At 43.5% G+C, this 16,209-nt stretch overlaps 1 protein-coding gene across 1 annotated transcript; it reads right to left on the reverse strand.

Annotated features, from left to right (window-relative positions):
* Window positions 1-1,415: 1,415 nt before the first annotated feature.
* Window positions 1,416-13,577, reverse strand: rorca (RAR-related orphan receptor C a). Its single transcript, XM_080832136.1, has 9 exons — window positions 13,271-13,577; window positions 7,346-7,431; window positions 7,026-7,167; window positions 6,244-6,774; window positions 5,413-5,534; window positions 5,055-5,295; window positions 4,769-4,879; window positions 4,538-4,650; window positions 1,416-4,334 (listed from the first exon to the last, which is right to left on the reverse strand). Exons 1-9 carry the CDS (start codon window positions 13,275-13,277, stop codon window positions 4,173-4,175), a joined length of 1,515 nt encoding a protein of 504 aa, XP_080688262.1. The 5' UTR covers window positions 13,278-13,577; the 3' UTR covers window positions 1,416-4,172.
* Window positions 13,578-16,209: the final 2,632 nt, after the last annotated feature.

Raw genomic sequence — 16,209 nt, forward strand, 5'->3', positions numbered from 1 at the left:
TAGACAACTTTATTGAACTTTCTCAGATGCCTTCTACTCACTTAAATATGGCTTACCATTGGATACACAGGGTATGGGGTGGGACGGGATACACATCTAGCAACTAACCTGGCTTAGAGGGATAGGGGTGCAGGCTGGGGTACAAGCAGGGAGAAGAACTCTACTAGGTTCCTGTTAGCTGCTGCCCTCCGTTTAACTTTGCCACAGTGGTTTCTGTTTACTGTCTCAAGACCCCATTTCATTACGGTCACTAAAGAGATACATTTACCTTCTCTGCACATTCTATACCACAGAGAAATGTGTCTTCCATCAATAACCCACTCCTAAATTACTCAATCTTTGTCAGGCTTAAATTAGTATCATATGTTTAAGAGAATGCATAAGAGAAAAGGCTTATCTGCAGCAGATAAAATAACTTTGTTCCTTGAGGCCCCATTTCTGCATTTCATCATCCAAGCCTTCAGAGTGTCCCGCCAGGGCCCACACATCCCCAGCCTCTGACCCATCACCTGAGACTAATTTAGAGGGGATTACAAAGAAAACATTCTGCCCTGAGGAAAAACTGCACTGACAACCAACTTCTCAAAAACTAGAATAGAAAGAAATGCTCTCAGGAAAAGAAAAAAGATACTCCTGTGATTTTCTGTAAAAGATCTTTATTACATTCTTAAATCCACATCGGGATCCCCATTGTACAACAATACCACTTAAAACATGTTTTTTTTATATCTTATAATTTGTTTTTTAATATCATAAATTATATTTATTAAAATCTACATGTGATTTTAATAATCTCAAATAAAATAAAAGAATGACAGGTGTGATCATGACAGGGACTAATTAAATCCAGTACTTTAGCTACTTAAAGTTGCTGAGACTCACAGCAGTTTGCTGAAGCACTTGATATAACTTAACCGAGGAGACTCTTCTTTTAAAAAAGCTTTTAAAAAAAATAAAATTATAGTTCTCCAAGACAAAATGAGAACACTACACTGGTGAGGGAAAAGAAATACAGAAAATGACAGAAATGAAGGAACATGATCACAACAAAAACAACCAATACAAGATTCAGAGATTAAAACCCATCGTAGTGTTTCCACATACAATGGATATTTTATATACTTTTATTTTAGATCCTTTAAACATCTACACTTCAGTCTCAAATGTCTTGCAATTATATTGATATCAAACAGGGGTAAAGTCTTTGATACTTCGGTGATTAACATTCACGAGAACATCTACTGTACACAGTGATCAAGGTTTAAGGGCTTCTATTCGGTGCAAGGTGTCTTGCTAGGCTAACTGAAGAAGAAACTTTTCAGACAGAGAGCCCAGCTATCTCCCTGAGTGAATGCAAGTGTAAATGTAATAGCACACACCTTTTGTCAACTGCTCCCACAGAATGGGGGGGGGGGGGGGGGGGGGGGGGAGTGGAGGTTTTTTTTTCCAGGGCTGCAAATTACACTTCACAACAATAACAATCTAAACTCTAGACACTTAACAAGCATGTTCACCGTTACAATCTTACACTGCCTGACGAATCCACTGAAGTCAGTTGCTGCTTAACTGGTGTGTGAATGAGGTGTCTGGGATGACTGTCTGTTAACTGATGCCTGCTGGAGTGCTTGTGGAGTCAGAGTAGCCTCCTTTTGGACAGGAGACTTCACTCTGGAGAAACTGACTTAAAAGACTGATTATTGCACAGTCCCATTATGACACTGTCTTGAGCACCCAGAAAATAAAATGAATATATAAACTCTAATCAAGTTCATCAAGAAAAAAAACATAAAGTCACTGTTCCAGCAGTGCAAAATGTGAAACCTTCTATAGTACTTTAAAAGAGCTGAACAGGAAAAATCCAAGTATAATTGCTATCTTCTGATTCTACTTATCAACAAAAACTGAAAAGCTTTTTTTGTCCTGTAATCTTGCCCCAAGGTTCATATGAAATTCCCCTCAGAGAGCCTGGTCGTTACAAAGGGTTTTTCCTGCCACACCAACATCTCTTAATAGAGATATGCATCTGCAGCTTCCCCGTTCGTATACACTGAGGCTGTGAGCACTCGAGCAAGCCAAAAGGCTAGGCTTTGCAAACACTGTACAATGTGGCCAAGTACTGCAAGGTCAGAAAAGATCCGATAAAACCTTTCTAATATAGAGCTTTAACAATCTGTGTGGAAAAATACATCTGCATAAAATAGATTTGTTTCTTCTTCTGTCCTTTGGTAGCTATGTAAAATATGATCTATATATTTCCTTACCATTATTAATCCCTAACTCAGGGGGGCAGCTGATGGCTCTGTCAACCTTTAGTTGTGCCGTAACGTGAATGAGGGATAGAGGGTGTCTGGTCAAAGGGGTGGGTGGCAAAAGGAGGGTGAAAACACAACATGAACAAGATGCTGATCCTGAGGAGAATTAGCACTTTCATACACGGAGCAAAGCCACAGGATAAACACGTATGTTAGAAGAGGAGAGAGAGAGAGAGACAGCACACCACCTCAGAGTTGGAAAGAGGGGGTATTTGCAGTGTCTGTTTTTCTTCTCCTTTTCCTCTCTTCCTTTCTGTCTGTCTCTCTCTCCAAACACCCAAGTTTAAAGTGCCCGGCTGCCTCCACTGCTGTCTAAGCCACAGTCTGGGCGCCCCTTTCCCACAGTCTTCACTTAGCTGCGGAATCTTGCTGCACTTCTTGGGGGGGGGGGGATGACCGAACATTCCAGTCGCTCCTCTGCTCCGGGAATGCTCTTTTTCAGCTGAAGCCTGCCCTGCACACCCTTCTGTCCGGCTCTCTCTCAGACAGCGAACCTCAGCAAAGGTCCTGTGTCTGGGACTGTGAGTCTGTGAGTGTGTGACACTTCCAGAGGGAGACCTGAGTGAGGTGAGGGACCAACTGAAAATGTCTCAAGTCTCTAGCAGAGGTGGTGGCAGTGTTGTGTGTGTATGGGGGAGGTCTTGAGTCAGTAAGTGCTCTTTAATCTGCCTCTGGAATTCACTATTATTATTATGATGTCAAATCAATTTTAAACTGCCAATCACTTCATCAAAGCTCTTCTGTTCTGAAGCAGCCGTACTTAACAGGGAGGATAAGGACATTCAAACTGCTAGGGTATTCTATCCTCTGTCTAAATCCATCTCATTCTGATGCTATACACTGTGTATGGATCTATTTATAAATCTATCCCTCTGTCTCTCTCTCTCTTTATATGTATTTCATTTTGTGTAAGATTTCAAACTAACGTAAATGTATTTATAAATGAATGAAATATTACAAAAATATCTGCTTTACTCTCTCACTTTCTCTCACACTGTCCGAGTGGCATTTGAAAGGGAAAAGGGAAGTGGGACTGAGGTTTTTGATTGCATTTGAAAGAGAAAAAAAAAAAGACTGGTTGTGTGCCTGTCCATAAAAACACGCACAGGTCAGCACCATAAGTGCTTTGCGTTGCATGTGTTGCATATGCAAGAACTTGGGCCTGTGTGACAGTATAGGCCCTGGGTCACTTACAGTGGTTTGTTTGCTATAAAGCTTTTAAAGAAAGAAACAACGCGCCTGCACTGCATGGTGTAGTGTGGTCTTGGTCCCTTTAAACTGTTTGTTCATAGGATTAGTGAAATCTAGAGTGTGAGCACTCCTGAAGGTTCATGTATCTAAGTCAAATCAGACATTTAGAAGCACAAACGCTGTCTGGGTCAGCTTTACGTGTGACGATCTGGGACTGTGCTGCATGTTGGCAAGGTACATTCAACATGAACTGCACTAAAATAAGGGACATAAAAACAAGAGGTGTAGTCCCACCACACTCGGACTATCTCAGAGACCCGAGCTTCAGCACCATGAAAACCCGAAACCAAATGACTCTATCCAGTACACCAAAAAAAAAAGAAGAATAACAATAGGTAGCATGCACAGTACCCAGTGACGAGTTTCTTTTACATCGAGTGAGAACAACAACCTGGACCTGCTCACGGCGCAGTGCAAGTTAGACCCCATTATAGGGCGGGAGGTCAGACATGAGGGGGTTTAGTGTTAGAGTCCTAAAGTGTTCTGTGCAAGATTGTCGTTGAGCTGCTGGTTGCTTTCAGCCACTTTGTTCTGACCCCTCCCCCCCATCTCTCTCTCTGTCCCTCAAAACTGTCTGTCTGTCAGTCTCTCTGTGCCTAACATGGGACTCTAGCCCACTGTGGAGTCAGGGAAGTTGACCTCGCTGCAGAAGACCTCCCGGTAGAGCGGGGGAAAGCTGAATGCTGTGTCCGGGTGCAGCAGACGGAAGAACTCCAGCTTGTCGATGTGGAGGTTGCAGATGGATTTCATCATGGGCAACTTGGACACCATCTGCGGGGTTGGAGTGAGAGAGGGGGCGAAACGGGGTCACAAAACTGTCCGTCTGTCTTCCCACCAACCCCTAACTCCACAAAACTTGACTCATTGCAAAGTTCAAAGATAAGCTGTTGCTTCACTGGAACAAGCTATGTGCTATTTTGACAGATTTAAATGTGTATTGGAGAGGACACAAATAGAAGACAATGCCAAACTACCTTTGTCAGTTTCTCCTCTGAAGCGCCGCTTCTGTGCAGACTGTGTTGTAGTGACAGGTACACTTTCTCTTGAAGCTTCTGCACCTGCTGCGTGTCTGTCAACCATAACCGATCTGCCAAAGAAATGAGAGGTCAGGAAAGAAAAAGAAAAATCCCCCATCTTCCATCTCTTCACGTATCTCACATAGCTGAGTCCGAGAGTGCACTAAAGCGCATTTTTTTAATTGTCACCTGGAGACAGGAGCACGGCGGCGCTGAACAATGCCATCTCCTCATCGCTGAGCTGGAGGCGATTGAAGCCCTTGGCCAGTTCATACACGGCATTCACAAGGTCATCACAACCTGCAGGAACACACAGAGCACAAAACACTCAGTCACTACTCCTGTGTCTGCCATTTACAGCAGTGCAAAACATGTAAGTAAACAAGAGGCCATGCTGAGCGCTTTTTAGCGTTCATGGCATGTCAGTGCGATGCGCTGGGGTGGTGTGTGCCGGTGTGAAGTAGGGCAACCTCACCTAAAGCTTTGAAGAGCTGAGCACCTGCAAACTTGTTGTCGAAGAGCAGAGTGTTGTGAACAGGGTTGTAGGCACGGCACATACGGATCAGAAGAACATCCAGGCAGCCTGCCTTCAGAAGAATGATCTGGTCGTTCTGACTGAGGTCCAAGAATCCATCGATGCGCTTGGCAAACTCCACCACGTACTTGATGGCGTTGGTGACATGGATGGCACACTGCTGCCACATCAGCTCCACAGGCTAGAGTGGAGAGAGAGAGGCTAATGAGCCCAATGGAATGCTGGGTAATGTAGTCCACAGCAGATTGAACACGGTGTTCCATGCAGTGCAGTGAGTTGGAGGGTGTAGTACAGGTACCTTGCTCTGATGGCAGCGCGTCTCCTCTGCATTGTAGGAGGTCCAGGCCAGCCTCTTCAGCTCCTCTAAACTGTACTGGCTGGTCTCCAGGTGGGACTTCACCACGTTCTGGGTGATGTGATCTGCAATGACAACAACCACAACAGACAAGACCAGATGAGCAACACAGCCTGCCAAGCAATACTACACTCCGCTTGAGCAAGGATGTGACAGAGCAGGGCCACACTGGGGTTAAACTGTCAATTAACTGTCATTTTAATAATCCAAAAAGGAGGAGGGTATTAACATTCCCAATCCATTCTACAAAAGAAACCAGTCAACAGACCTGTAGTACGAGAAATTCTACACGCCCTTGAAGACGAGCTTCCAGAAAGTTCTCTAGCTATTTGTGTTTCCAACCGTGTCTCTGCCACCATGGATCACACACTGGTCCGGTAGCCATGGGGTAAAGTCAAAAGTTCTTTGGCTGAATGCCTTTTACAACCCCTGAAAGGGCAGGAGCAGGAACGAGCCAAGAGTGAAGCAGCCACAGAGGTTTGCTTGATTAGATTGTCACCTCAGAGCCAATGGCCTGTTCCCTACCAAGGCAACACAGCAGGAAGTACCCTATTCACTGCCTCCACTGCCTATTGCCAAGTCATAATAGATAAAGGAACGCAATCACAACACAAACAGGAACTCAAAGTTTAATTATTCCCAGCAGGTGAGCAATAATAACCTCTCCCCGTTTCAGTCAGCAGTTTATGTGTGTTTATGTGCATGCGTGCGCGTGCGTGTGTGTGGCTGTACGTGCAAATGTGTGTGTGTGATTTTGTGTCAGCGGTGCCTCACCTATTTCCATCATGGAGCAGCCATCGGACGAGCCGTTGAGGAAAGAGTGTGTGAACAGGTTGGAGTCGTGCAGTAGCTGGTACTCCTGCTTGATGTGTGGGCCTCCCCTTCCTCCGCCGCCACTGCCTCCGTCGCTGAACTCTTGGCCGCTCTGCTCAGGCGAGCTCTGTGAGGAGCTGTGTGAGCTGCTACTGCCACCGCTGCTCCCCATCAGCTCCAGGTTGCAATAGTTGCCCCCGCCAGTTGCCCCTCCCTCCGGCGTGAGGGGCAGGTCGAAGAGCAGGTTGTCGGGCAGGTCGGTAATGTCGTCCAGGTCACTGAGTGCGGCGCTAGAGCCGCGGCTGTAGGTGCGTGTGGTGTGTCCGCCAAGGCCCACGCTGTCTCCGACCCCGTCGTCCACACCCCTGGAGCCCACTATGCCCAGGCTGCCGTTGGCAGGAACGGCGGACCGCTCCTGGGACTGCTGGTGCTTCTGGACCTCGGCGTAGAGGCTGTCACGCTGCTTCTTGGACATGCGGCCGAACTTGACCGCTGTGAAGGGGCAAGACAGCACAGACAAGAGAAAAAGGAGAAAGAGAGAGAGAGAGAGAGAGAGAAAGAGAATCAGTCAGACAGTCAGTACAGATGTGTGACCCTAGGTTGAAAACAAAGCAGAACTATTTTGCACCTCTACGCTCACTGGCATGATCCCAGATGATAATTTTACTTTAGGGAAATCACACGCCCACACATGCCTCAGTGTTAGGCAAAGTGTTCCAACGCAGGATGCCAGTCAGACTCACCGTCGCGGCTCATGCCCAGAGCCAAGCACTTCTGCAGGCGGCAGTGTTGGCACCGGTTGCGGTTGGTGCGGTCAATCTGGCAATTTCTCTGCCGTGAGCATGAGTACATGGCATTATTCTGTTGGCTGCGCCGAAAGAAACCCTGCAGGAAGGAGTGCGAAAAGGAGAGAGAGAGAGACAGAGGGAGAAACAGAGATAGGAGACAAACAAGTTAATGCTTGGTTCAGTTGAGGTTTGCAAACTAAATGCTTTAAACAGAAGAGATGAAAACCAAATGAACTCTTTAAGTTATGTAGGGGTACAATGAGCTCTCAGCTCACCTTGCAGCCTTCACAGGTTATCACCCCATAGTGGATGCCTGAGGATTTGTCCCCGCATATTTTGCAGGGTATCACTTCAATTTGAGCTGAAGGGGAAAAGAGAGAAAGAAGAGTTGCATGAATTTATAAGGTCACGAATTCGCATTGCACCACCTATATCAACGATCACAGCATATTTAATTATTAAATCAGAACAAACATTTTTGAACAGGCTTCAATTACTGTGATCATGACATGCTCGTACAATTGATCCCGGGCCTGCAGAAAATCAAATGATCCGCTGTTAAGAGGCACACTCATGTGCCTGAGGACTCCACTGTAACAGAGCCAGTGGAAACATTGAGAGAGGTGTATGCACTTTCCAACGGATAATTAAAAACTAAAAACACTCGGGACATTCATTATATGCAACAAATGCAACAGACCTACTGTACTCGGATTATTATTGCATTGCACAATGTGACCTCTACAATTACAGATTACAGTACTACAGAATACAGGCGCAATTACTCAATATCCTCTTATCTTCCAGGACCCACAGTGCCAGAGACGCTACCCTGGGAAAGGTTTAAAAATGACAAACCACAGTGAAAGAACGGTGTCACTGTTGAGTGGAAGGAGAAGAGATGGGCGGTGGCATAGAAAGCCAAACAAAAGAGACAAATTAGTACACAGGAGTAACAGAGAGGAAGGATCTGCACCACCTTCCCTCTATGAAACAGGCTGTTCTTTTCATTATGGTGTTTATCTGTCCTGGAATAGCAGGTCAATTGCATTAGCTGCGTCAGCCTGGGGTTGTGGAGTTTGATCTGCCCCTACCAGCCCCTCTAAGGTGAGCCTGAATGCTCACAGCAGACACAGCAGAGGTTTGCACTGATGAAGATAAAATACCTCTTTGGGACTGGAATGTCTTTGCAGGTGTGTGTCTGTGTGTGTGTGTGTGTGTGTGTGTGTGTGTGTGTGTGTGTGTGTGTGCCACGTCCTTGCATTTTTCTCTGCTCTAGCTCTAGCGCTCTCTCTCTCTCTCTCTCTCTCACTCTCTCGACCAGGCTTTGCACTGTGACGCAGAGTGTTAGGTAACAGGGAGAGACTGAGCCACCCTTCTCCCAGGCTAATCAAACATCATTTCACACCTAACCTACAGGCTAAGTGAGGTTGTGAGCTGACAAGTGCGTCACACACACACTGCAGAGGAGAGAGGAACCGCGCTGACACTGGCTAACACCCATCCAAACAGCCACAGCCTTATGTAACTGGGTCCTGTTTCTGCAAGAGAGGCATGAACTAAGCTGGCAGTCATTTCATATTATACACAATGGCCTACTACAAATAGCAATGACAGGACAGTAAATAAATAAATAAGTACCGGTATATATAAATATATTTATATAAATATATAAATAAATGCACCATGGAAAGAATGCCTCCGTTTTTCTCTCTCTCTCTCTCGCTCGCCCTCCTCCCTCTCCTGCGCCTCTCACCCCCACCCTTGCAGTGTTATATAACTGTCGTCTGGCCGCATTCCATGAACATACTCATTCAGGGGAGGTCGCCCTAGCAACGCAGTGACGAGTTGGGTCCCAGCCCACCCCTCCCCCCTTTCTATTGGCTGACAGTAACGCAGCGGCGGCTCTCATTCGCTGACTCACATGCCACTCAGCTGCGCGGCACAGTCAGGCTATGTGGACGAGCTGTTCTACTGACACACTTTCCCACTGAGGTGCTTTGGCCCAGCCTTGTGAGGCCCGGTTATCTGATTTCTTATTTCTTTCTTTCTTTCTTTCTTTTTTTCCTCCCTCCCTCCCTTCCTCTCTCTCTTTTTCTTTCTCTCTCTCTCCTCTCTCTCTCTCTCTCTTTCTCTCTCACTCCCTCACACCCTCGCTCGCTCTTCTTTCTTCTTTGGCAGTACTTAAGGTGGAGACACAAATCAAAGGATGAACATTTTAATGGGCCACCATGTTGAAACTGTGGTCAAACAGCCATGATAAAAACCACACAACACAAATCGAGATTACTGTAAGAGCATTTGTCAAAGCCCCCCGCAGGCGGGGCACAGACATGTCAGGGAACACTTTTTCTTTTTTTCTTTTCTTACATAAGGCCTGGGCTGAAAAAAAAAAAAAAAAACATAACGAGGAGAGGGCATTCGAAATGTCTACAGCATATTCTAAACGGACAGCGTACATTACACTTGGTCTCAACATGAGGCAGAATGCCAAATACTTCACTGTAGTCGGTTTCAGCTGTCCGGGCAAACTCATAAAACTATTTTTAATCTAGAGCCCTTGCGCAGCAGAAGCATTGGTTGGGAAAGAGTAACTACATAACACTCATGGCTTTGGCTGATGCCTGCATTTTTGCAAGGGGCACTTTCTCTTTCAGTGAAAACACAGGGAAAAATAGATCCTGAGGATTTCATGCTTCCAACCTGCCAACTGTGATACAAACATAAACTTTGATCTCAGTGGTTCAGACTCACAATGAATATTTAGGCTATACGGTATTGAAAATTGTTCAGTGGTAACTTGGTTCGCTATATCCTGGATGAGGGACAAAGACAGCTGAACTTGCTCTTGCTCTTCTTAGAAAGCAAACCACCTTTGACTTTTTTGTGGGCATTTGCACTTAACACAAATAAAAGGAAGAAATTATAATTTCTTCACTTCTTAAATCTCTCTCGCTCTCTCTAGGAACCTTAATTCCAGATTGCAAAACAAGGAAGGAGAGGCTAAACTTCTCATTGCCAAAGGTCTTACACAATCGTTAAAGAAATAAGTAGAGAAAGTAGGGCTGCATTAAGCGCTGCGGATGAGCCGTAATTAAAGAGGGATTCATTAGGGAGCTATGTTTATCAGGTGTAGTGCCACAGGTAATCTGCGGCTCCCTCTCACTCTTGACTGATGCCAGTCCGTGTCAGTCAGTCAGTGTGTCAAGTGCTCCAAATCAGTAAATTCCCGCTCAAAGCTGTAAAAGACCCAAGTTGGGCAGAGACTTTGCCCTCTTACCTCACCTGTTCAAACAGCCCTGCGGCACGTCCAAAGGTCCTGTTTACTCTGCACTTTGAATTTGCATAACATATTCAATCTACATCTGCCAGAGCAAAGTTTTTTTTTTGTCATGAGAAAGCAGTATTACAGCACACAAAATCATAGTACATGCACTTTGCCCGACAGAACTCATAAGTAACGTGTTTGCAATTTACATCTGGTTCCTTTATCAGCTGCCGGTTTTCTAAACATTTCTGTGGACAGTGATAACTTCTCTCTCTCTCTTTGTCTCTCTGCTTGGCTCACTGACCCACCTAGAGGCCCACCGCTAAAGCTAGAGGGTGCCTTCAATGACACTGATCCGCATGTCTTTAAAAATGCACAGCAGGATTGGATTGGGGGGTCATCGCAGAGGGTAAATGACAGACAGCACATTGAGAAGGATCCAAGATACGGGGCAGGAGGCCCTCATTACCTGAATGACCTCTAAACTAGGCGCCTTGGCCAGCATTTGTCGCACACAGTGTCTGACCTGCAGATCTATTGTTATCTATTATTATTGATGTCTGGTCAATGGCAATTCTGCAAGTACTGTTCACTGATAGTGCCATGCCAGTATGGCATATAAAGTGCCACATTAGTTTGTTTTTATCACGGGTAAAGTCCACACTACACTTCACCCAACGCAAACTTCCCATAATAACGCGTGGCCTATTCAGAAAAAAAAACAAACATCAATTTTCAGTGGTTCCTAAACTGTCACGATTTTTATCAACCCTTCATATAGCCTATTAAGAAGGCAAACAGACCACAAATGTCATTTCCTGTAGATGCCTGCCAAAATCCTGCAATGCCAACAGATGCCTGGCACCTCTCTACGAAGCATACTGTAGACATCAACACAAGTCCATGCACTTGGCTCAACCAGCCACGTCTGAAAGGGTCTTTAAGACACACACGTTGCTTCAACAAAAGAGCGACGCTCTCGCGTATAGTATGTGTCTGTTTGATGAATGCATAGCGATCTAATCATGTGAGACTAACTGGCCGCATTGCACATATCCTCCTAAAGGCACTTCTTCACTTCTTGTTTTGCAAAAAACCTCTGTCTGTGAAGAACATGGATTTGTTTCATTTATTCTTAGACAAATTTTGCCCAATTTGGAGGACGAGAAAAAAACCTCCACATCAAGCTTGTCAATTCCTTCAGTTAAGAAAAAATCAGTTGGTCACAGAGCGTTTGCCTACTGTGGACCTTATCTCTGGAATGGCCTTCTTTACATGTTGAAGAAAAACATTCAGTTGAAGTCTTTAAACCAAAACTGAAAAACTAACGTTATTCACTTCATTACAACCTGCCCTAGAACTTGAACTTGAACTTGTCGGGTCCATCACCTTTTCAAGCATCCCCTTAACATTGATCTGTTTTTAATGTTGTTGTTTTCTTTTAATTTTCATTAGTTATTATCCTTTTGCCATTTAGGTTTTTAATGTGGTTGTTATATTGAATTGTCTTTATTTTACTTGCTTTAAATCATGTCTCCTAATTGTGAAGTATATTAGGTCCATGTTGCACGGTGATTCTGCACTTAAAAAAATATAATCAATTGATAGATTGATTGACACAAAAAAACATCAGAGACATGGCAATGTCAATTAATCAATTACTCAATCAATCAATCCACTACATACAAACAGAAATCCAAAAAAAAGCCTATAATGAAAATGCCCCTGGTGTTGGACAAGAAGGCCAGTTCTGTGGATTAAGCAAATGCCTTACATACCTGCCTACTGTAAAAACTCAACAACATGTACTGAGTAAAACTCAGACGAGAACAGATGTGAAACCACTAATTGGAAGTCAGTTTTCTCTGAGGCAAAACACCTACGGAAAAACGTTAGATCTTTATTTAAAGTTGAATTACTGGTTTGCTGTACTGCTAGTACACCTTCAACGGCGTTGTTCTTAAAAAAAAAAAAAAAAAAAACGCGTGGCACTACTAGCATACTTCTTGCTAAGTTTACTTAATTACATAATTTACAAACATGCACTGATCATAATAATAAACCCTTATAAGAATTGAAAAGAGTTGCCCACACTGTTTTTCACAATACCATCCCTATTGTCCGTGCTTGAATGGTGCTTAATAATCTTCAATGACAGAACTAGGTCAATGGAATAGTAACTCTCCCTCTCCTTCACATTGTCGGCCATGCTGAGTTGTCGAAAACAACAACACGCACACCACACGAGATGCGGGCACTACTGCTTCACAATCTGACACCATGTCTCACTCAACCCCCAAACCTTTTACGCAATCCGTGGAATAGAACATGTTGACAGGGGAAACATACAATCACTATAAACATAATATTTAGTCTCTTGGTTTAAGTACCAAATCGACCCTTCCGTTGATTTGACAATCCCTAGAAAAATCGTTCCCAAACTAAATTCAAAATGTGACAATGTCTCATTAACCGTATATCACAAATATATCAACATACGCAATAGTTTCAGTTGGAGAATAACCAAACACTCCTCAATCACTCTTACATAACGAAGTTCGCTTGCTGGTGGTGACCGGTAACTACATCATTATATTTCGCTAGGATTCAAGTAGTCCCCCATATCATTCTATGCAAAGACAAGCCCGGGAAAAGTTTCTTATGTAATATGAACGTTAAGATTTACTGTGATATTTCACAATCTCATGGTCGATTGGCACTTTGCTGCGACTGACGTTAATCCTTCAGCAGTCACATTTGTGTCCGCTAGCTTGCTAAATTACCTTCTTAACTTCTACGCACTTGACATAATTTCCAAATGCTACAGTTTATCGGACATTGGAACAGTTGCATACAGCAGAAATAATAACAAAATGCATCCGTTATAATATACACATATTGACTTAATTTGCATTATCTGGTTTGAGCTTACCTCTCATGTTGCTGCTTTACTATCTTTAAGTCATAGAACTCCAAAGCATGTGAATCGCAAAGAACACAGCTAGGTTTTATATTTATAGCTCCAAAAGGGAGCTGCGGGTTAAGATAAATGCAACTAATTCGTATATGTTTCCTAATGCTCGTCCAAATAGCGCCAACAAAGTGTCAAAGAAAAGTCATAAAATGGTGATCGGCTATAACGTTAATTCCGTTTCATCCGAAGAGAGCTACTTTTCCGACAAGCGAGTATACGCGGCATGCAATAAAACAATGCACTCCTCTTCCCACCTCTTTCTCTTTCCTTCCCCTCTACCTCTCCCTGGCTTTTCGCTCTAACCTACATCAGGCGCGTGGACTCTCACATGATCTCGCTCCGATGGCCCGCCTCGTGCCCATGGCTGTTGCGCGCACCCGTACGCGCGCTTAAAGGAGGCTCGCAAGCGTTCGCGTGTATGAGAAAGTGTGGCAGTGTGTCACCACAACAGCGTCGTGGGAACTTTTCACGCTCTTTAGGCTTTCGGTGACTCCCCGCGTTTCTTCTCGTGATTTCATAAGGTGATTTGTGATTGAAACCAAAAACGCCAAAGGCTTTACATTCTGATGTGGAGATGGAGAGACAGTCCACAACAATTTTGACATAGGTGTGGATTTAAAGCAGCAATAAGGAGTTATGTTCCAAACACCACCAACAGCCCAGTTGACAGTGATGGAAGCTTGCCACACAACTGGTATCTTTTGGCAGTATAGCTGGCAATGTCATGCTGTGAAAGCTTTCCCTCCATTTTTGCAGGGTGTACAGCGCGGTATACCAAACTACATAGGGCATATCCTGGATGGCTAGTGGGAAAGGCACAGGTGTTTATCTGTCCTTCACATGACCATACGCTATCAAAATGATTTTGAGGATGGTTTCCAAAACTAGTTTCCTATAAAAACATACCTCAAAAAATGTCAAATTGTTGCAAGGTGCTACTTTAAATGTTTAAGATAAAGAGGTGTTTTGCATTATGTAACTTTTACAAATATGAACTGGCCTAACTGTTATTAAAATGTGCCCACACACACACACACTTCCTTTTCAAACATAGAATTAAATCTATACTCGACTAAATGTCTGTGGTCTATATTTCTAGCTTTCCATCACCAATCAGCTCATTAATGCAGCCCATAGCTAAGACTAAGGAAAACTATAACAACAGGCCTACTTGGCAACATGCCATAGCAAATTACAAGCTCCATGTATACATTGTAAATTAAGAACTAGTGTTGCACATCGGACATGCAAAACAACATACAGTATTTGGCTGAAGTTTACAATGCCATGTAATTACTATGCTACATGTGATCATTGTTTCCCCTTTAACTTATGGTCACAAAATCCTTACATTTATGTAGGCCTACAAGCCGATACTTTCACATTGGAAAGTTTATAATTAAGTAATTGCTTTGGCTCATCTGCCATAGCCTATTGCAAATATTTTAGTGGCCTATGTTTGTCATAAATGAGAGGCTTCTATTCTTTAACTTTTGCAAATGCAGTTAAAGGCACCCAGTGCAACATTAGGGCATCAAAATGGAAATATTCTGGATAAGACAATCTTTATGATATTGACATTTACTTCACAATATTAGCACATTTGCATCATTATTTGATACTTTGGGCGTTAAACAGAGTGCTAAAACTAGCCGCAAGGGAGCGTAGCACTTTATTTATTGGTGCCACCAATAAATAAAGCAGGATTCCAGTCAATGGAAAAATAGCCTCTCCCCACCGGCGATTGTTGTTGTTTACGATTTTCTATGAGTTCTCACCACACAACGACGTCTCATCTTTGCTCCTTAAATGTCGATATGTAATGGTATGGAGTTATTGAAACTTACTATGTGTAAAAAAGACTAGAAATTGCAAGTTGCCTTATATACAATACATGCAGTACAGACAGAGCCCTACTGCATTTGACTAATTCACACATAATGAATAGCACAATATTTATTATGTAACATTATATTTGTAATTGTTTTTTTTTACCCTAACAACTACAAATAAATTACATTTTCTGACATTAGTTGGCACTGCTGGCTATAGCCTAGACGCAGACAGGCCAGCATTACAATATGTCTATTTAATCAAGTCAGTGTATTATCTTGCACATGGCCATTTACAATTTACCAGAATCAACCAAATTGTTCTTTCAGGAGAAGTAAAAAGCATTATAAAAGGGGATGTTAGGTTAAACCATACAGTAAACTCTTAAAATGATGTGACACTTCTCTTTTCCAACAAGACACTTTCCAAAGGAAGACATGCTAACGTATGACTACACATTTAATGATGATGGAAATAGATGCTGAGGTGTGTGGTGTGTGTGGATAAGACGCCATGGCTCTGATGTAACCCCAGGCACAGTTATGAAATGAGCAGGAGAGAGATTACACTAAGTAGGTTAGTAGCGCAGTGCCCAAGCTGACAGAAGGCTTTGTCACCCCCTTCCTGCCTGAATCTCTCCCTCCCTCCCTCTCTCTCTTCCTCTGCTTCGCTCTCTCTTTCTATCCCTCTCTTGTTCTCACTTTCCTTTTTTCTCTCTTGTTACCTCATGTTTGTTGAAATATTAATCCTCTCATGCGTAATGTCTCTCTTTCCCTCTCTCTCTGCATCTCATCCTTCTGCAAATAAAATCTCAACCTTTGCTTCTGTGCATTCTTTCACTAACCTACATACTCCGCCCTGTTCATTGCTTTATACTTGCTTGTTATGTCCTGGCCTCTTTCTTCACAGGCATGTCAAAAAACAGTAGATCTGCCAGAAACTCAAATAATAAGAGTGTTGCCTGCCTGGCAATGCTAAGGACTTGCAGCTCAGAATGAAGGACTGTTTAATAAATTCTTTCAAACTCATTGTCTCTGCACCAAGCGCTGATTTCCTGCCATACC

Source organism: Sprattus sprattus (genome assembly GCF_963457725.1).
Source record: "Sprattus sprattus genome assembly, chromosome: 2".
In the NCBI taxonomy this organism is placed as follows: Eukaryota; Metazoa; Chordata; class Actinopteri; order Clupeiformes; family Clupeidae; genus Sprattus; species Sprattus sprattus.